This window comes from Rhipicephalus microplus, chromosome 6 (genome assembly GCF_043290135.1).
Source record: "Rhipicephalus microplus isolate Deutch F79 chromosome 6, USDA_Rmic, whole genome shotgun sequence".
Classification (NCBI taxonomy): domain Eukaryota; kingdom Metazoa; phylum Arthropoda; class Arachnida; order Ixodida; family Ixodidae; genus Rhipicephalus; species Rhipicephalus microplus.
This window is the reverse complement of record NC_134705.1, coordinates 120,471,567-120,493,416: the sequence shown is the minus strand read 5'-3', so window position 1 is coordinate 120,493,416 and position 21,850 is coordinate 120,471,567. Positions and strand designations below refer to the sequence as shown.

The 21,850-nt window shown below is 43.6% G+C and overlaps 1 protein-coding gene across 2 annotated transcripts; it reads left to right on the top strand.

Annotated features, from left to right (window-relative positions):
* The first annotated feature begins 1,442 nt into the window (after positions 1 to 1,442).
* LOC142765455 (uncharacterized) lies at positions 1,443 to 21,424 on the top strand. 2 transcript variants are annotated; one of them, XM_075866490.1, is made up of 6 exons: positions 1,443 to 1,594; positions 7,050 to 10,304; positions 12,487 to 12,569; positions 14,926 to 15,190; positions 19,145 to 19,358; positions 20,383 to 21,424. In XM_075866490.1, the coding sequence occupies exons 2-6, from the start codon at positions 10,271 to 10,273 to the stop codon at positions 20,705 to 20,707; spliced, it is 921 nt and encodes a 306-aa protein (XP_075722605.1). In that variant the 5' UTR covers positions 1,443 to 1,594; positions 7,050 to 10,270; the 3' UTR covers positions 20,708 to 21,424. The 2 variants fall into 2 exon arrangements, with proteins under 2 accessions (XP_075722605.1, XP_075722606.1); XM_075866491.1 differs by lacking the exon at positions 1,443 to 1,594 and having other exon boundaries at positions 3,104 to 10,304.
* Positions 21,425 to 21,850: the final 426 nt, after the last annotated feature.

The window sequence follows — 21,850 nt, the reverse complement described above, 5'->3', positions numbered from 1 at the left end:
GAATGGGGTTGAAGTCTGTGCGTCTGTCTTCAGATCATCCTGGTCATTAAATTTGTGTGGGGCCGTCTATGTCTTCGAGTGGCGACGTCATTTTAGCGTTCGTCAGCTTTCAGAGCAGCACTTTCAAAGGTGGCGAAACAAATTTATGAAACGAAACTTTTGGATAGCAGAAAGTTTCCGTATGTTGACTGGCATCCATACTAGCTTTACACAGTGTGGCTCCTTTATAGCCTACTCACTTCATTGGACTTTGGTGTTGTTTTGAAGTGTCTGATTTTAAGTAATTCTACGGAAGAATATTTTGGAAGAACGACATTAGTGACCTGTCCGACTTCTTCAGGTGTAATGCAAAAAACAAGATAAAATACGAAATAACAAAACTACAAGAAATATTATACTGGCAGAGATAGTGCGCACATGTAGGACATCAAAAACTCTTTTTAATTGAGGCGTGCCGAACGTGTAGGTAAAGGTCTGTAAAGGCTATGCAGGTTTGTAATTGGTTATCCGACAGCATACGCTGAAATAATCACCCGAAACGTCAAACTTTTTTGACTTTTACAGTATGCAGTTTTTTCATTGTTATGAATTTCGCAGAGTGTCACAGATCTCGCGATGCGTTATATATTATTTTTACTGCATTTCACAACCACAACGAAGTTGTGATTATATTTTCAACTTTCCTGAATGTTTTTGTCCGTAACCCGCATAAAAATTAGTAATTTATAATGAAACTAGACCCCAGTGAAGGTGAATATAAAAGAATTACTCAATGAGGTAATCACAGCTAGATCGCTCATCGAGTCACTCAATCAACTAGAGAAATCGATATCAAGCGAAAAAAGGAGTAGGCAAGATACCACTCCAAGTGTGTAAGCACAACAAATAGGTTCGGCTTGCTATCGAAGATAGTTGTCTCATTTCGCCTATAAACGCAGTTGTGGGTTAGTACTTGTGTGTGTTGCCGACTATTTGTGTGTTCGCGATGTAGAATGAAAGTATACCACTCGTGTTACGTCACAATAACACTCTTAAAGAAATCAGTATTACCTACGTCACCACGCGTTTGCCTTTGGGCAGTGTCTCCGTCACATGTGAAAATTATCACCTCTTTCTAAACTCTGAGTCACAGTAACGTGAATGGCCGTCATACCGAACATAATGTACGAAGAGCGATCGGTTGTCGTAGCAAAGCGCCGTCATAAACAAGTCCCGCATTCAGCTTTCACTCAAGAAATGTCTGTAATAGATGGCTTACAGACTTATTGCGAGGTATGCCCAAATAATATTAAAGCAATAGAGAAAAAAAAGCGTTCTTCCGCCTTCACTGTTTCACTAACTGCTATACAATGATGAGGAATGCATGGCCGAGGCAGCAAACCAATTTGGCTGTGGAGATCGTCCCGTGAGTCGCCATACCACTCACTTTTCAACGGTACCTTTGTTGCGCTTTTGGGTGAAGGTCCGAGACAAATCTCAGTCTAGTCTATGTAACCATGTCACGATATCTTCCTCTTTTTTCCAGGAATGGCTGACCAGTCGGAAATGTCCTCCATGTCTTCGGTAGAATCATCTGAGATGTCAGGCATGTCAGGTATGTCGGGCGCACATCGTCTTCTTCTTACAACACTACCACGTGCAGGAATCGAACATAAAATCTCACAATGTCACCGACATCATGGTTTTGGTTTAGGTGATGTTGCAGGAAAATAAAAAAATATCAGAATATGCTGTTTAAAAAAAAGACATTGTTTGAACCACGGAGGCTGTGCCCATACTTCAGCCGTAGCTGCAGTAGCAACCTGAAGTGTTTATTGGGCCTACAAGGAAGAATTATTCATTGCACATTGGTAAGTTATGCAGATCACTCAGCTAAAAGTTCATGATCAAACGAAAGTGCTGTAAATTTGAAGTAGAAGGTTTACGCCGACTGCAGTACACCAGCTTAGGATACAGTACACCTGTGGTAAAAAAGGTCATCAGGCTAAAACAATTCTTTTAACAGTGGAGCTGCTCTAGCTAGGGCCTGACGACAGATGAGCGTCTGCGCCCGCGTCCCACTACAGCTCCCAGATGCACATACAGGGGGCGTAACTGACTGGGTTGCGTACTAAGCGGTAGACGAGCAGAGGAAAGTGGCAAAAACGGAACTCAAACTTCATCTCGATGCGAACTCAAGCGTGAACAGCCTTTAGTCACAGTGCCAGGGTGGGTGTGCCAGGTACAGCCGAAATTGCAAGTGAAATACATAAAAAACCACAGCGGCATTGTTTTTGCACATTTGACGCCGAGTCTTATGGGTTAAGTTGTTTATCAAAATGAAACTGTTTGAGGCTTCAACAATTTACTCTCACAGTCGCAAAATTGCGTATCGTTAAGTACGACAGCAAAATAGACATGTTTTTCAACTGGCAGACGTTTTTTTTCATTGAATACACAATGTAGAAATGAATTCAAGCTATAAGGAAATGCTTCCATTCTTATGGCAATCGTAAGCTGTAGGCTCATGGTTCACGTGTATTCACTGAAATGTTCTACCAATTCAGCTGAGCACTGGTGTGCCCCCCGCCGTGGTGGTCTAGTGGCTAAAGTACTCGAATGGTGACCCGAAGGTGGCGGGATCGAATTCCACCTGCGGCGGCTGCATTTTTAGATGCGGAAGCATCTTATACTCGCGCCTTGTAGTGCGCCGTCCGCGCCGTCCGCACCGCTTCTCGAACATTCTACAGCTGACGCGCGCGCATGCGCCGTCGCGCCGTCGCCCACTCTTCCACCATCTGTGCATCCCTTCCTCCTCTACACACCGCGCGCGCTTCACTCCTCCACCATCTGTGCACCCTTCCTCCTCTACACACCGCGTTCGACATCTACAATTCTCCTAATTCTCCAGTGGACGCGCATGTGGCGTCGCGCTTCGAGAACATTCAACAGCTGACAGTGCATGCGCCGTCGCGCTGTATATATACTCAAGGTCGGCGCTCGCTCGCTCAGTTGCCGCTCGTCGGTTGGTTTGTACGGCGCGTCGACGTCCAAGGTCGCGGTGAAATGAATTTCAACGAATCCACAAACACAATGATCGACGTCCCTTCGACCAGCACCGCCCTTTCGCATACGTGTGTACGTGTTCACTCATTTAACACCCCCTCCTACAACCCCGTTAACCAATTTAGCCATCGACCCAAGTAAGTCGCAATTTAACACCCCATTTCACAACCACGTTAACCAATTTAGCCATCGACCCAAGTAAGTCGCACTTTAACACCCCGTTAACCAATTATATGCTCCGCATCCTCCTCAGTGTTCCCCCGAGGGAAGCTGCGGGCAATTTTTTTTTATGGAGGCGAAAATGCTATAGGCCCGTGTGCTCAGCTTTGGGTGCACTTCAAAGAACCCCAGGTGGTCGAAATTTCCGGAGTCCTCCTTTACGGCGTCTCTCATAGTCATATGGGAGTTCGGGGAGGATAAACCCCACTTACCAATAAATCAATCAATCAATCAACTGGGGCGCTTTGATTCGCGTCGCTAAATATGCCGCGCAGTTTGATCACCCTTCAAAGATCACGGTTAAACTACGTTGTCGTAGTAATTGAAAACAGAAAACTTAACTTGGTGGCAAGTATGTCAATATGGTTGATTGGGCGAGTTGATGATTCATTTTTGTTTCTCATGCGAGCGTGATACGTAGACAGGGACAAGAAATACACGGACTTATCACACTCATATTTTAAACTGAAATTAGTGGAATAGTATCTATTTGAATATTACAGTCAGCCACGTTTGTCAGATATGTGGACGTTTAAGATGCACATTGCATAAAACTAGCGCATCATACGGCTGAAGTCAGATTAAAATGGAGAAATATACATTCGATTAGCTGCAAACTGCGCCATTATATTTCAGTGTGTGGTACTGTTTATGTAATAACAGCGCTAATACACAGTATTCACAAACTGGACAAGAAATGACCGTATCCTTGTGCGACAGACATCATTGTACCCCAAGAATGTGCCGAATATACGAAATTCGACACTAAAGTTCTAGAGAAAAAGTTTTATGTGAGTGGGACTGTTCGAAAACATTGCCGGAAATTTTAAAGTTCATAATTAAAATAGAAAATGTACATAATTATCTCGTTAATTCAGACTCATTTGTGATGTATTTCTTCATTTAACCGAATTCAAGGACCCGCTCCAGTTACATGCGACAAATATCAGCTGGAAGTGAGCATTTCTGAAAAGGTTAAAAAGTGTTTGCAAATTTCTACCGAAGCACTCCACCTCGAACAACTCATTGGACGTGGTACGGCCTTAATTGAAGCCATTATTCACACATAACTTGAGTCACCCATAAGTCACCCATAATTGATATTGATATATCCCCCATATGTCACCCGTAAGTGATATAAATGAAGTATGGGTGACCACAACGCTTTATTGACCATTAGCTCTGTTCGTGGTCTATCCCTTGGAAACAGCACACAGAAATGGCAAAATTAAGTCACACACCTAAAGAAAAGTGCTGTGTCGCAAAGGGTTATAGAGATTTGCTATTGTTATTCATTCGTTGAACTCATGGCATTAGGCGACAGTTGCACAATAATAGAAACTGTGCTCAACACACACGGTATTGTGCTTAAGCAGATATCTTCATTGGGAATAATTGACTGCCCATCTATGTAATATGGCACACCAAGTTGGCACATTTGGTGAATGTGACATAAAGGTTTTCTGCACTATACACTGTCGAAGTCGAAATCTGGCGTCAAAAATATCTTGAGTTCTAACCATGCACGCACCGACTGAATATCACTTATTTATCATCACATGTGAGCCTCAATGTTAATTCAACTGGAACGGCTGTGCTGTGAAAGTCTAATGAAACGAATAGAAATCAAAGCCAAGGAAGCGATCGGCACGTTATTAGTCTTTGAAGTGTATAATGGTGATCTTGAAATAAATGTGAAGAAAGAGAAGCGGACGAAAGTGCGACCGTCCACTGGTAGGGATCGATCCTGCAATCTTTTAGAGCTTGATGCTGAGCTCCCACCTTGTAGAAAAGACCGCATGCTACGTAACGCCAACTGACAAAAGAGATTATTCCACACTAACCTTTACGGCCAAAAAAAGCACTAGCTCGTGATTACATGTACATGATTACTTGTGCTACGTATAACTGCCGCAAGACAGTGGAATACAATAAACGACATTAGATCGACAATTGGTGAAGTAATTGACATGCTTGACACCACAACCTTTTTCACAAGACCTGCCTTCATTCTGCTTTGTAATTCAATTCTAGAGCACATTTGCTGCAGTTTTCCACGTGCGGAAAACACAACGTCGAGGTTGAATTTTTTCGCACAAATTTTATCTTATGCGTAAACTCGTGCACATATGGGACTACCGCAAACTTATGTCGTTCATCTGCCTCCTTTAAGGGGCATCCCTTCCCTTTCTTCATACGCAGTACCTTCTGAGCTGCGAAAATGAGGACATTGGACGGGAAGCCTGCCTGTCGCAACCTAGTTATTTGATTAGAAAATACACGGGCCATTTTGTAAAAACATTATTTCGTTACAGCGGAATTGAGAATTAAGGTTGTGGTGTCAAGCATGTCGATTCCTTCATCAATTATCGATCTAATGTCGTTTATTGTATTCCACTGTCTAGCGGCAGCTTATACATTGGGCAGACTAGGCGCTGCTAGAATATTCGCTCGCGAGAACTCTACAAGGCGCTGAAATCAGCCCCGGGTTTACATTTGTCCGCCCATTGCAAAAAGTGTGGCTGCGTACCTGAATTTTCGCGCACATCTGTCTTATGCAGCCATCATGACATGCAAACTAGAAAGATTGCGGAAGCCTTTTTAATTAAAAAGATATTGATAGTTGTGTCAGTTCACCGTCTATATAACTGATAGATTGTGAAATATCGTTTCTGGACGACACCTGATCATGGTGGAACCATCTCCCCAGTTGTTTCCCTGTCTCATCTTTCTGGTGTATAATTTCTTCTCTGAATAAATTGAGTTTCAGTCTGCGCTTGTTTGTCTCTTCTTTTGTGTCCCGTTGGTTTGTGCTTCTAATTGATTCATTATGAATTTGTACCAACTAGCCCGCCTGTCAACCCGACCGCATTATCAGAAAGTTGCACGTTGGATACCTGTAGGTGCAAAGTTGATTTTCATCCAGTTTAATTTCTTGACATGTACACATTTAATACTGCAATACATTTAGAGTACTATATAACGTCCCCGATACATTTCTTGGCGCCATTGGCGATTGGATTTTCAGTAAACTTTTATCTAACAAAAAATGGACTCTTGAAAGGTGCTCACAGAAAACTACTGCAATGATCTACTGCACTGCGTTGAGAAAAAAAAATCAGCAGAAGCAAACAGACACACTCACGTTGGGCGATATAGCTAAATCACAATGAAGTTTTTTTCAGAGCTGTCAACCTTTCTCTATGTACAGAGCTATACGCGTAAGCACATTGTGCGGGAAAATGAAATAAAAGATTGCCACTACTCAATACCATTCAAAATTATGACCGGTTGATCGGAAATGTTTGTTGATGCTTTTGCTTTGGAGTTGACTCAAAAAATAGGAGTGCATAATTACAATGAATATTGGGGGAGTACTTTATGAGCTGGGTAATATGAGCAAATACAATTTTCGGTTTTCCTGAACTGTTATCAAGACCGTATGGTTGGAGCTAGGGACAGTGAAAGCATATGTTGACGTTAACCATTGTAAAGCAGCAAAATTAATGTGGGGCATATGCTTTGCTGTGGCATGTTTAGCAACGTTCTGTCTCATGGTTGATTCCTCACTCGCTGTTCGTTTTTTTATTTACTACGATGTCGACTGCTTAACTCTTGGTGTATCAGAGACTTTTAGAGTTTTTCAAAAGTACATCAACAAAATTTAAATGCGAAACGAAAACTATTATCCAAGCAGACGGCAACTGGATCGTATAACCTAGTATGCAGCAAAAGGTAGTCGCAGTGAGCCGGTACTAACGACGCTTTTTTTTTCGTTTTCACAGACACGAGTACGACAGATAAGCAAGGAGCCGGTAGGTTCATACATCTAAAATATCATATGATATCATATTACCGGATTACGCAATACTTCCCTATCGTAAGTGTTGTTGATGTATACATGAACATAACTATAAATAACTCCGCACCTCTTACCTCGACTGAAAATCATAACAACGACCCTAATAAAACACATTCTTGCCAGTTACATGCTATAGTTTTCCTTGCATCGTCCTATTTTCCGTCGTCTTTTATAAGTGCTGGTCGCAAAACAGTACAGGCGTCACCTGAGCTTCGATACAACAAAAAAAGTGGGTTATACCTTCTGCGCTGCCACACCCGTTGGCGCTCTGTAGTCGATTGGGCTACTGTCACAACTGGCAACAATAATGATTGCCTCAGAGATAGGTCGCGTTATAGGTGTTTTTTAATTCATTGGTACAGGATGAAATAGGGGATAGGAAAAAGGGAGCACACAAGGACAACGCTGTGTGGTTTTTTGCCTTCCGTCTCCAATTTGCCGCTGCGCAGATAATTCGAAGTGAAACAAGATCTGGCTCTCTGAATCGTTATCATGTGGTCGGGGTCTGCCTTGCAGGAAATTAACTAGACCACCTATGATAGGAACAGCCTCATTTACTTCTTCGCGGAGTCTTCATCGATTGAAGTTCAGAAGTTCGTGGCCACATGGTCAGGCGCAATATCAAGGCGTGGCCGGATAAGCGTGCCAGTGAATCGCGACCATCGACACGCTCATATGGGCAAAGCCAGCTGTCACACCAAAAAAAAAAAAAAAACGCTTGGCGCCCAAATCACTAAAAAAGCTAACGCAATCGAGTGCGTGATCAAGGCGCTGCGAAGGTGTTACGAAGAGCGGCAGTGGTTGCAGCTTGGCCACATGACACCCTGACAGCCTAAAATACTCAGCGAACAGGCAGTGCCTTTGCACACCCCGACAATGCTTGCAGTTCGATACAACTTTATGAGGGAGCGTCATTTATTTCTCAAATATTGGTTAATTTAGGCCTGCATGAACCATAAATTGACGGCGATGCAGTGAGCAGTGGAAAAGAACATGGTAGGTGTAACATTAAGGGACAAGAAGAGAGCAGTGCGTATAATGTAACAAACGGGTGTTAATGACATGATAGTCGGAATTAACAAAAAAAAATGTTCATGAGCAGCGCAGGTAGCGTGAAGGCAAGATAACCGCTGGTCATTGAGCATTATAGACTGGATTCCAAGAGAATGCAAGCGTGTGAGCGGGCGACACAGTTAGGTGGACAGATGAGACTAGGAAGTTTGCGGGTATAAAGTTGTAGCAGCAATCACAGGACCGAGTGGATTGGTGGAATGCAAGAGAAGCCTTTGTTCTGCAGTGGGCGTAGCCTGGCTGATGATGATGATGATGATGATGATGATGATGAATGAGAACGCATTCATGAACCAGACTGGCTGTAATTCTTCCATGTTCAGCCGATTAGCGGTGCTATTTCTTTAGTCGTGCCGGCAGTCCGCGTTCACACTTCAGCCTTGTAGTTTTATCTCTTGTAGATTTATGAGACTATAGGTTATTCCCGTAGCTTTTGTTTGTGCTTGGAGTCTCTGAAACCTGTGCTGTCAATTCCAGTCTGCATCAATGGAGTAATTGTGTCTTTCTTGAGAACCTGCCTATACAGTTTGCAGAAAATAAAGAATCGAACAGCACTACCTCTGAAATACGCGCTGTGGTGGAGAAGCCACTTTTTAAGACTAAAGTGAAGAGGTCCTGCCACACATTCTAGGCATGGTCAAAAAGCGCCACCAATCGGCAGTTGAGGCTCCCGAGAACACGCGAGCCAAATGATATTGCGCAGTATGTGGCCTGGACTTGCGATAAGTTCTCAAAGAAAGCTAAGAAAATGCTTTTTCTTCTCTCGAGAAAAGGCGCTTCAGGCTTCAAAATAGCTGCGTCACAAGCCCCTTTTCCGCAATTGGTTGGCTTGAGCATGACGCGCACAGGAGTTACTGGGGCCGCTGCGAGAAGTCATGGCCTGTCAGCGCGTGCCCGCGTGATCACACTGAAAAGCCGTGAGTTTAAAGATACAAAACAGACAGAAAAAGTGCTCAATGTCAAGAGGCGCGCGAGATACACTCTTCCCCAGTTCCATCTTTTCCTGATAATCTCCCAGTGCTCTCTTCGGGACGAGAGAGGAGGGAATGTAACTGCAGCGTGTGAAAAATATTTGTAACTCCGCTCGTACTGGACGAAATCTAAAAAAATTTGGGGCACTCACTCTGGGAGGCAATAGGCTCCTTTATTGGATGAATTCTATGGCTACTTAAAAAACTGCTGCAGGGCCCCTTTTCTAAGCGTTTATTGATGTTGGTTTTGAAAACATGTCAGATTCCACGTTTTTGCTTTGTTTGATGCGTGCTACTAGTCGATATAACATTCCAAAATGTTGATTGACTCCGAAGTTTATAAATTCATCATCTACACACTGCACAAATCTGTGGTTTATTGCTAATATGCTACGGCTTTTACGAACTGTAGGCTGTCCCGAAAAGAGAGATCACACCGTTACGATACCCATATTGGTGTTCGGCTGTGTCTATAGATTGTCATTCACTGCAACTTCTACTCTTTTACAGCCCAAAGGTAAGTGTAGCCCCCTCTCTTAATTTTGGTTTTGCGCCATTAAGCAGGTTTTTTTATTTGAAGAACCGGGGAGGGGTATAAAGTTGTTTTCCAATGCTACCACGTGGGAGTGGGGTGATGGTACAGAAGTTGATCAATAAATTTTATAAGAGAAGTGTCAACCTGTGAAATTATCATGATGATGTGCTGGTACAGTACGCACGGATTGAAAAGCGACATCATCTTTGTTTGTATGAAAATTGTTATGAGTATCACTCGAAACCACCACTTCGGGTCATTGTAAGTCTTTCTAGTGAAGGTAACGTTGCTTGCACTCATAGCGCACGAAGTGTGCTTGTACAGTTTCAGCACGAAAAACATGTATTATTCTGTGGACATGGCTTTAGGTCAATTTTCCTTACACTAATCTAAAAAATGTTCCTCCATTGAAAAATACTGAATTTGGAAGCATGTAGTTAAATTATAGACTACATTTCCCCCACTATTACCAAGCACATCGGATTATGCCATTCTATTTCGCACAGAGACCATCGGCGATTTTGGTTCGCCGTTTGCTGTGTTTTGCTTCTCATCCTACTCCTCGGGATGGTGCTTCTGTCCTCTTCCGACAGCTCAACTGGTGAGCAAGCCGTTGTCTTATTTACGAAGTGGTGCCGATTGTTATTTTCAGGCTCAACACGATGCTCCCGAGACTAGTTTTGTTTGACAGATTCGCGAGGAGAGATTTTCTGGCTACATTTGCAGTAGGTCGTGTTTTCAACCTTGCATTTAAATATTTCCAGCTGTTTCTAGTGGGGGGCACCCTTAAGAGACCTTACAAATGTAGCGCTTGATTGTTTGCCACTACGTTTCTAATTGGAAAAATATTATATCGAAACAACAGGCGCATTCCCGCCATCGCTGTAGTGTTTTGTATAAAAACCGGATTGATAACATGGCCTCGCACGTCGTATTTTCTATGCGTGAGTAAAAACACACGACAGGATGGCTGCGAATACTGTTCAAGCAGATATGAAACACGCTGGGAGCTTCTGTGAAGTAATTTGTCCTTGGAAAAAAAAACGGCAAAGGGTGGACGGAGAACACGCGCTATCGGCAGACAATGCGCACCATGACCGAGCAGTTATAGTCGGTCGCGTATCTTAAGATACGCGTGGTATACTAATCTTTATAAACTCATGTTGGGAGATACGGTGGTAGTAGGGTATGACTATAGTGCATTTTATAGTTCGGCTGTGTGACGGCGACTGCAGAAGAACCGAACAATGCAGCAGTCGTACCTTGCTTGCATCCTATATCCCACTACCTGCTGAAGATAGGCAGCAGAGCCGACATGTCGGTCACGTTTTCTGCATCTGAGTGTCTTCAGGATCTAATAAGTGGCTGAGTAAATAGGAAAAACAAATAATGGGCTAGGGACTGCGTCTACCGTCTGTGGGGCTTCATTCACGCTGCCCTACAGACGTTTTACACAATGCACGCGCAATGTGGTCTGTTCTATAACTTGTCTTGAGGTCGAACGCATATCGGACAGACTGGCAGGTGCTTAAAGAAAAGTCTCAAGAGCACTATTAGAACGCCCAACAGATCCTTTAGGGTTACAATGCTGTGCTTGTAGCTGCGTTACACGCCTCGAAGGTATGATAGTGCGGAGCCTCTCATCAGACATGATCACTATAATCGGTTGCAACTTTAGAACAGCACTTCCTCCTTAAAGGCCGATGCACGCAAGCCTGCTCCATTGAGCATGTTCTACAGACTTGCGTCATGGGACGGACGGCTGTTGTTACCACCTGCAGAGAATGTTGCAGAGAGCAAGAGTGGGGCTATTCCTTTAGTCGCTGAGGTGGTCAGCTGCCGCGCTTCTGTCGTCTCGACTTGCCCGACTTCTTAAGTGGTATAGATTAGGCGAGAAAGCGGTAAACATAGAAAAACAGGAAGAAGCCACTACCACTGACCGAGAAAGAAAACTAGTTTCTCGATCTGTAGTTAGATAAGTAAGCGTTCGCAATAAATGGATGAAAATAGCAAGAAATTGTTGAAGTTTTTTTATTTACGTGTATATGCTGTATGCTTCATGAAGTGCGTCAAATAATCAGCTGCTAGCGCTAGAGTGTGTACCCATTCCGTTCCCGTCTTGCGCCCTTATAAATGCGAGTACATATTTAAGTTGGGCTATGCCAGGCGTTTGCGGTGTCCGTGCGCCGGAAGGTGTTAGCTCTCCGCTCTCATCGTTTTCCCATAGCAACAACTGCGGACGTGTGCACTTATCTTCGCCCCTAGAAACCGAACAATGTGATGCAAGAGAGTGTATAAGGGCGTAGGTGCAGTGCTTTGCCGCTCCTTCTCTCGTGGTTCGCTCTCTCACTTGCCTGCGCCCCACTCTCCCGTGCGGTGGCGCCTTACTCTATACTGTTCGCTGGCTGGGTGCCTCTCAAGAACATCCGGAAACGCGCGAACACGCCACTCAGAAACACCAACGCCGAGCCGAGAATGCTGGCGCCCAACTTTCCCGCCCACTATTTCCTCTCTCTCGACGGATGGCTGGCTGGGTCTCTCTCAAGACGATGGCAGAAGTCGGTGAAGATAATGACGCTAATGCTACATTCTCTCGGTGCAAGAAATGCATTCGCATTTCCTCACGATTTCCTTCGAACAGGTAGGTTCATTTTTCTTTTCGTTTCAACGTTTTATACTTCGCGTGGGTGAGTCATTTTTCTCTAGATTTTCGTTTCATTGAAGACACTAGGAATTTGTATGACGACTGTATAACTCCCTTTTCTCTTTATTCTTTGCTTAAGAAACGACCGACGATAACGGGGGAGGGAACGATGACAAGTCTCACTACGTTGTAGATCCATCTGGCGGCGGAAAAACCCCTCCTGTGAGTAACAGTCACCCTTGCGTTGGTCGCAAGCTTAGCTCGTAAAAAACTAGTGGTGCTAACAATGAAGAAAGCGTATAGCCGAGTGGCCTCATTGTTTATATTTTCTTCTTTTTTGATTTATCTCCGTTTTTTTTATTTTTTGCTTGTTTATTTGTACTTATTTCTGTTGTATCTATTTTTGTTTTTGTCACTTGGTTTACCTGTCTTTGTTTTTGTTGGCTTTCTGTCTTTCGTGCCCTCTCTGCTCTACATATTTCTCTCTCCTTTCTCCATCTCGTGTGTCGATTATCTATCTTCCTCTCTTTTAATTATTTCTATTTTTTTCTGCTTGTTTTTATGTTGAGCTTTACTCTGTACTCTTCTTCTTTCCCTCTTCATTCCCCTCACATGTAAAGGGTACAGCCACATCAATCCATCCATCAATCGGTTTATTGCGCGAGAACAGAACGACAACAAAGAGACAAAAAAGACACGAGTACTCGCGTCCCTCTTGTCTCTTTGTTGTCGTTCTGTTCTCGTGCTATAACTATCGTCAAGTCATAACAAGTAGCCCAATCTGCCACGCTTCAACTCAGCAACGTTGGTGTGGGAGCGCGAGCTCCCCACTAGCGCATGTCGCCTTGATAAGCAGACGCTTTTAACCCTGTAATACCCATGATCAATTTTACCTTCAGGAAAATTGCGAGCAAACGCTGAACGTTTTCATTCTTCTTGTGCAGTGCATTTTAGAAAAAATATGAGTGGAATTTCGTTTGAGGCATAAATATAATTAGCATAAATTGAAATAGTTGCTACTGTATTATATGTAAGTGACTGTACCTTTTTTCATAACACGTGAAATTTGCAATAGCTGCTTATTGTGACACCTATGGTAGCTTTTAGTAGCTTTATTGAGGTATTTTATTTAATGTATCAAACATGATACAATTGGCAATATAAGGATTAATAGGTAACGCTCCTTGTTAGCAAGCTTGTTTAAGCTCTTCGCTACTTTTCCCAACGCTGATGATTCTCTAGAAAATTGGTTTCATGATTGCGGTGTCGTCGACATCAATGGCGCGTCTTCTCAGTTTGAAATTATTCCTGTCTAATCACCGTTAGGGTCATCGCGGCGAAATTAACGCAGTAACTGAATGGCAGTTGCATTGTTTTCTGCCAATGATAATGGCATAAAAATGCAACTATCACTCAGCTAATCGTTGTAGTCGTGTGAAATTCTGCCGTTTTTTTAACATTATGGGCAGGAGCAAACAGAACGACTCGAAACGACAGGCAGGCTGCCCCTGGCAGGAGGAAAAAAAGAGAGCCACGGTTGGGGCGTGACAACCAAGCCTCGTTTTTTACTGCATCTACAATGATGTCACCTTGCGCCAATAATGAACACTGCGCTCAAAGTGCGCATGTCTGCATCCCCCAAAAAACAAACAAACTAACAAAAAAAAACTCGGGGCCCTACGAGCACGTCATAATCGGGCGCTGTATAAACATTCTTAACAATGGGGCAAGTGCTGATGAAAACATAATGTCACCCAAATAGAAGAACGCTCTCACACTTCAACTCACTCACATGCCCCCACACTGACTGTGGAAGACGCCGTACGGTCAGACGTCCGTGTCCCATTGATAATGAAGACCTAGGGCTACCTTTCTCGGGCAAGGTAGCACTTGACGAAATCGGCTCCAGCGAGCACATTCTTGCTGGATGGAGGATGCTTACACACAGAACACGACACTATACAGTTTTATCATCCCGCTAGGATGACGAGTGGAAGCCGGCTCAGGATTTCTGATTGTTCTGCGAGGCCGAGTGCGTTCATCGCTCATGTTTCAGCAAACGCTGTCGAGGACACTGATCACAAGAAAAAATCGCCGAAAGGGCACCAGGTAATGAGAAGCACATGCGATCATAAACTGCCAAATAATACAAAGGGAAGCACCATGATAAACGCGATGACGCAGTGTGACATCTTGAAGCAAGGGGAAAATTTCATATACAGATCCCCTTAGACGGCAGCCACAGGAATGTGTGCATGAATTTTGTTTACCGTGGACACACGCCATGCATATGTGCTTACAAGGTTTGGTGCCAGTTGGCACCATGCATTTCCTGTTTCGTTTCAGCTGTAGCTTCCTCGAGCGTCCATGGTGTACTATAGATGGGCTCTGCACACACGGCGCAAGCGCGTACGAGTAAATGCGTCAGTATGCACCACAAAATACGTCAATCCGCGAGCAGTGTTTGAGGCACTGTAGATGAATTTTCGAGTCATTCCTGTCTCTCTGACCGAGCGCGAGATGTGGGGACTTTGGCACTCGAAACTATATAGATGACTCAAAGCTTCACGGCGTGCAGAGCCGTGGTGCTTCTACAAAGGTAGATCCATCGAAGACGACTTCTGGAGGAGGCCACAATCCTGGCGGGCAGACGACTTCTGGGGGAGGTCACAAGCCTGGCGGGAAGACGACCTCGGGGCATGCTCCGACCCATGGCGGAAAGACCATAAGACCCGGACCTATCGTGACAAAGCCAGGCACATCGGAGCCTGGTCACCATACCAGTGTTACCCCCAGAGGACCGACCCATAAACCTACGACTACTACTCCACCTCCAATCATCGGTTTGTATCTGTCCGGACATTGTACAGCAAGCAGGGTTTTCTGACGCTGTGGGGACAAGTATACAAATGAGCATACACGCGTCCTCGAAAAAACAATGATACATCCTTTAGATGGTCTAAAATATATTTAAATAATCTATAGTTTGTCTAAATCAACTTTTGTAAGGGCAGAGGCAAAAAAAAAAGTGGGGACCCGAGAACTTTTTCATAACAAGCTGTGAAAGGGCGCTTTTTATGTACCTATGTTTTTGCGTCTTTCTGTCTTATACCGCCGAAGAAATATCAAAGCATCCTCCTGTATCATTTGGAGGCGAATGAACTACGTAATCACTGGTAGATGATGGGCTCTGGTGTTATGCGCATTGTAGTTTCTGTACACACTTGTTCCCGAGCTTGCTGTCTCTCTCTTGCCTCTCATTCGTAATTCAGGTGCAGTGTAAAAAAATTGAAGATGTTCTCGTGAGTATTCTCATATCTCTCGCATTTCATATTCCTCTATTTTGTTTGCACTGTATTTAACTGTTCGCCACGAACAACGTTTAATTTAATCCCGATGGACAAGCCTGCTTTCTATAATGTTCGAGGGCCCTCCACCACACCGCGGTGAAAGACGAGGAGGTGCTTTTCTCCTTTCTTTCGCTATTGTTCACACAAGCAATGCATCCTCCTCACCCCTTACTTCTTAAAAGCAAGTGAACAATGTCAGCAATATGCGCTATAGCCTATCAGGTTTTAAAGCATCTCGGCTAGGTGCTGTTGACACCGCTTGCGCAGTTTTAAACAAACCAAATGAAGTGTTAATTGATTCATCCATCGCGCACGATATTCTTGCGAGGCAAGGAAGAACGGATGAACGACTGCTTGGCGAAATAGTGCAGGAGACAAATGACACTTTATATTTCATGTATATGGACCAATCGAGAGCATGTACGTTATAAACGTCACGGGAACTGCTGTCTGCGTCACAGAAGTGCACAAGAAGGATAATAAATATCAGGAGAGAATATTGCGCTTGCTTATTTTTTGTATTTGTCCCGCTGGGTGAGTGGTCCTTTAACGGAGCCCTCAACACTGCTTAAACTAGCCATAGAATAGATTTGCTACAGGCACTCGTGAATTCACTGCTGTAAAATGTTTTCGAATCCACCCCCAACAAGCGGAGTTCTATTTATCGCATGCTGCAATTGCATTCTCTCTTCTCTCGCCCCAATGAAAGCGCTGGAAGCTAAGCAGGGAGGGATGGCATGGAGAAATCAGGCGTGTCGCGCACGCCTCACGACTATGAGCACTTTTTCCTTTTTTTTTCTTTTAATACGCGGCTTTTCAGTGCGATGGCAGGCGTGTGTGTGAACAAGTCGCGGCCTCCCGCGGCGATCTCTGTAACGACCGAGCGCGCCATGTTTAATTCAGCCAATTGCTCAACCAACGGCTGTGACGCATGAATAATGAGCATCTTCCGTCATTTGTCAAGAGAAGAGAAAGCAATTCTTTGAATTTGAGAATTCAAAAGGAGTTCCATGTTACATGCTCCACTATATTACGCTGATCTGTATTCTGGTAGACTCCACGCCTTCAGGTATTAGAGAAAGATTATTGGTCAGCTGCCAGTTTGCGATATAATTACTTGCTACGTGTTGCCCACTGGCTGAAAAAGTGTGTTCTACACTCGCCGTCGTGGCTACTAGCGGCGCTGGAATTTTTCAGGATTGAATGGATATATATGGTTCATAATGTGGACGGGGTATGCCTGCCGCTGTAGCTCAGGTGGCAGAGTGTTACAAATTACTTGCCAGTGCACGGAAGTTTTCCTTCTGCTTTTATTTCTGCGGTTTAGATTACATTTACTAGATGCAACATTCCGTATACTTTATTTAAACCATTGTCTATTAGTTCTTGCTAATGTTGAGTTTGACAGACACGATTCCTAAAATTTCCCCTTCTTTCCTTTAACACGAAAAGGTTTACTTGAAACACGGGTCTGTGTGTTCACGGAGGTTGATGTTGCTGAGATATCTCTGCCATGTTGGCAAGCCGCTTTCGCTAGAGATACGTCAAATGTTGGGACCAGCAGACTTTTACTCTCACGAGCTGTTTTATCATGACACATTTTTGAGGTGCACAGGCCTTCATTGTTGAGCTTAGAGGTGATCTGGCCCCCACTTTCAATCACACGATTATTTTGTTTTGGTGCACATTTGCACATTTCAACTAATAGAAATTTCCGAATTGTTCTTGTAGAAGTAGGAACACGAATTTTGGTGCATTGTTTTAAATGAAAAGCCGAGTGCCGAGAACTCTAGAAAGAGTATCATTACACTTACAACGCATACATACGTACATGCATACACACATACATACATACATACATACATACATACATACATACATACATTCATACATACATACATACATACATACATACATACATACATACATACATACAAAGAACTTTAATAAAACAATGCATTGAATATATTCTGACTACTCTTAATCTAAACCATCGATTTCTATTTTGGTAAGGATGCGGCGGCTTTGAACTGACATGTTAACAGAAGTCTGACGTCATTAGAATACTGCAATTCACCACACACCAGCAATAGTTGTCATGTTGCTGTCAGTCACAGGTGATTCACCTAAGCAACGATGAGTTAATTGCCATCCGGAGACACTGACAGCAATTTCTGCGATTCGGGCGTCATGCAGGGCGCAGACTTTGAAGCGCAGTGAACTGTCCTTACTTGCGATAATGTACGTTGAGATAGGGCATGGTTTCAGATGTTTACAGGAGAAACCTTTGGAGTAAATGTTTGATACGTGTTGTCCCTCTCAGTTGTGCGGAGGAGAGTGTTGATATTGCACACAATGGAAATAAAACTGCCCTTCTTGGGATAGCTCCAAACCATGTTAGTACTTGTTTAATGTGATGTCTGATGGTCCACGCATCTTGTAAACCTGAGGGTATTTCCGTTGATGTGAGGTAAAGTTGCACGTAGTAGAAGCCTTTGAGCTTCCAAAGACGGGCACGGACATACATGTTCCCCAAAGCCGTCAGTGCACTAGATGGTATCAGCCAGAACGTTTTCATGCATGTCAAAGCATGTGAGTTCTCTTCTATTGCGATGTCTCATTGCCTGCGCATCTTGTCAACTGTGAGGGCATTTCCGGTGAAGTAAGCTAAAGTTGCATGCTGTTCAAGTCTTGATCTTCCAAAGAGGGGCACTAATATCCATGTTCCCCAAAGCCGTCAGTGCGCTTGACGGTATCGGCTATAAAACGCTTGCTTGCTTGCTTCTATGAATATGCATGGGCGAATACTACACGAAGACACAGATGTAGGGAGGCTAGTCGGCCAGGTGTAGGGAAGCCAGTTGTCACAATATTTGAGGTGGTAACCTTATGTGGAATGTACGAATAGAACAGATGTCAGCGGTATAGACTTTTTACTTGTGATTTCTGCACTGAAATCTGTTCTTTTGTTGCTGCACGTATTTCTTTCAAAAATGTGCAAGAAATTTGCTCCAGATATTGTTGACAAGATTTACCGGGCATGGAGCGCCTAAAAAAAAAAACGGCAGGAACGTAGTTAACAGGGCTCATTCATATGAATGTATTGTCGTCAAGTCGTGAAAAACAAACAAAACCACAAAGCTGATGAAACACAGCAACTCGAGCAACCACTCACATTCAATTGAAGCGTTAGTTTCACAAAGAAGCACTTATGAAGAAATACCCGAAATCACGTAGAGCACGTGCAAAAAATTTTTTTACGCTATTCCTACAATGAATCCCCTAAATTTCTACACATAACTAAGCCTCGCCCTCGCATGTTTGCCAGAAAAGCACTCGCCATTCAACGGAAATGAAAGACCAAAATGTGTAATGTGAACGAAATTGCATAATATACACATTGGTGCCTGCAGAAGTGAGTGACTCCTGTTTTGCCATCTTGTGCAGCGACAAAGATGCCCCTCGTGTGCACAGTGAGCAGCGTGGGCAGCGCACAAATCCTGCTGCCTCAGTTGCATGTGTGCTCTTACGTCTTCTTCACGCACGTCATGTCGAGGAACAAACGCCTGTACGCCTCGGATGGCAGTGGGGCATTTCAGGACTTCGCTCGCGCCATAGAAGCGTCTGGTGGCTACACTGGTGGAATCTCCTTTGACATGCGGTAAGTGAGCATAAGACGTTCGGAAAATACTTTTTAAACCCCCCCAAAGTACCATCGACAGCATGAAGACAAAGTATTCATGATTAAAAAGAAGCAGGACAGCAGAAAAAGCTATATGGACGTACACTCAGACATATAATAACGCTGTTTGTCTGCGCTCGCTTGTTTCTGTTTGATAGTCCATCGTTTTTTGCACTGTTATATTTTTTGATCATAGAAAACCAACTGGCCTGATTTAACGCAATCGACATGTAATTCAAAACATAATTTTTCTTTAAAGTGTTTCGGTTCTGACGTAATCGCGCATGGTGATCTATATGACAAGAACACCTGTAGATTATATCGCCAAATGTAGTTCGTCACGTACCATGGCGTCATGCGATGATGTTAGTGCTTGACGTGGTTCCTTGGTCAAAAGTAGGCTCATCACGGAGGCAGTGCGAGAAGCTGCCCGGCGAGGTGCAGGTAGCTTGCTGGGCCATCGATTCAAGAGGCAATGCAAAACGCCGATGAGCACCGAAAGCCTTCGGAGGAGAAAGGGGCAGGATAAAATGGTTTTCCCCCTCTAGTATTTTCAGGCGTATGTATGAGGAACATTGAGTATTCCTTAACATGGCTCTCGTACGACTGTTATATGTCACAATGACACAATATAGGCTACCTTTTTTTATTCGTTATCAAAATCAAAAGTTGGTGCGACGCAAAGTATTCGATAAAAACTAGCGGTGCCTTGAACATTTCATTCGATGCCGGAATCAACCGCACAAGCTTTACAGAGAAAAACATACAGGCACACACCAACTTTTCATGCATGAGAAATGGCTTAGGCCTTCTTTTCCGCAATAGGCGGCCATAAGTACGAAAGTTGGTAAATAGGCGCGACGTTTTGAGTAGTGCAGTTATGCTTCAGGAGCACAATGAGCTGCACTCTGTATGGTGATCAGCCACAGTAAGTCGGTTTAGAGTTTGCAAGTTTTCATATGCATATAAAGTGGAAATTCAAGCGGAACCTCTTTGTGCCCAGGTACGGCATCAACGAAAAAACTGGGGCAGCCTTACTGCCTACTGCCTTGGAGGAGGCCCGCACTGAACTGCTCGAACTGTACAACAAGAGCAACATCAAACACTACGGCATCCTCAATTGCATCACAATGCCAGGTCTTATGAGCTATCTCGTGGCGGTTCTGCCCAGCACGTTTTCGGTGAGAAGTATAGTCATGCCTCTCGACAAGCACAAGGACAGTCGTTTCTTACTTGTTTCCGCTGTTTTTGCCAGGTTTCTGATATTTATTTTCCTGTGTGTGCAGTGTACCAAACCACTAGTGGTAATTAACAATACTTGTGCCTAATTGGCTATGGTAAAATCTATCTTAATGTATCAAGTGGCAATATATTATTCTTATTTCATCAAAAGCATATTCTTGAGTTTTCAAAGAAGAAACACCTTAAAGTGTCGTCATTATTATTTTCATAATAATTCTTCGCCTATCCTAGGTCTACTGCAGGCTGAACGCCTCTGCCAACGATCTCTAATTTACTATATGTAGAGCAAACTACATACATTTACACCAGCGAATTTATCAATTCACCTCTTTGAACAGGGTAATGAATGATAAAAAAACACACTGCCAGAACGAGCCTTTATACGCTGTTTTGTCCGAGTCCATTGCGGTGGATTAGCGATCACGGCACTAGGCTGCAGACAGGATGGTCGTGAGGTCGATCCCAGTCGTAGCGGTCTTGTTTCAATGAAAACAAAATGCTACAGGCCTGTAGGCGTGTATTCAAGTGTACATTACATAATCATAGATAGCCATGACTTCCGGAGCCATCTAATACGGTGTCTTTATTATTAAATCCTTGTTATGGTATTCAAAACTTCAAGACCTATAAAACTTGGCGTCTAAAAACTTGTACAACGGAACAAGCAAAACGGATGATGCCTAGTTTTGAAATCTTTCACGAAGTTTCATTACAGTTCTAATTCACGAATCGTGGTACGCTGTTCTTTTAAACTGAACATGGCGTATACTGAAAGGCCTCCGAATTCCTTCGGGTGTTTTTCAATTGTTGATTACTTGCTCAGCGCGAGTAAATAGGAGCTAAAATTTGTAGTATAGTGGTGTCGCCATAAAAAAACAACTTCTTGAAAGAATTTCCTTTTCAAATAAACGAGACGTGCAACTTGCACCAGCTCATATATGAAGCCATTTAAAGTTTTTCAAATGAAAACAGAGAAGCAGGGTAATTGAATGATTTACGTATCAGCAGCCTTTCTACCACAGTAGATTATGAAACTCAAATTCACCTCAGAATAAGGCACTTTGTCTTTTATGCAACAAAGCACCACGAACAATGAGGTGCTTGCATTATGGCAGTGTAATAAAGAAGTAGATCAGTGCAAGGACAGCAACATCGAGTGCGCAGCAGAGGCTAAAGTGCTACTGCACTGTGCACAGTACTGCAAACTATAGCTCAAGAGATCTAGTGAA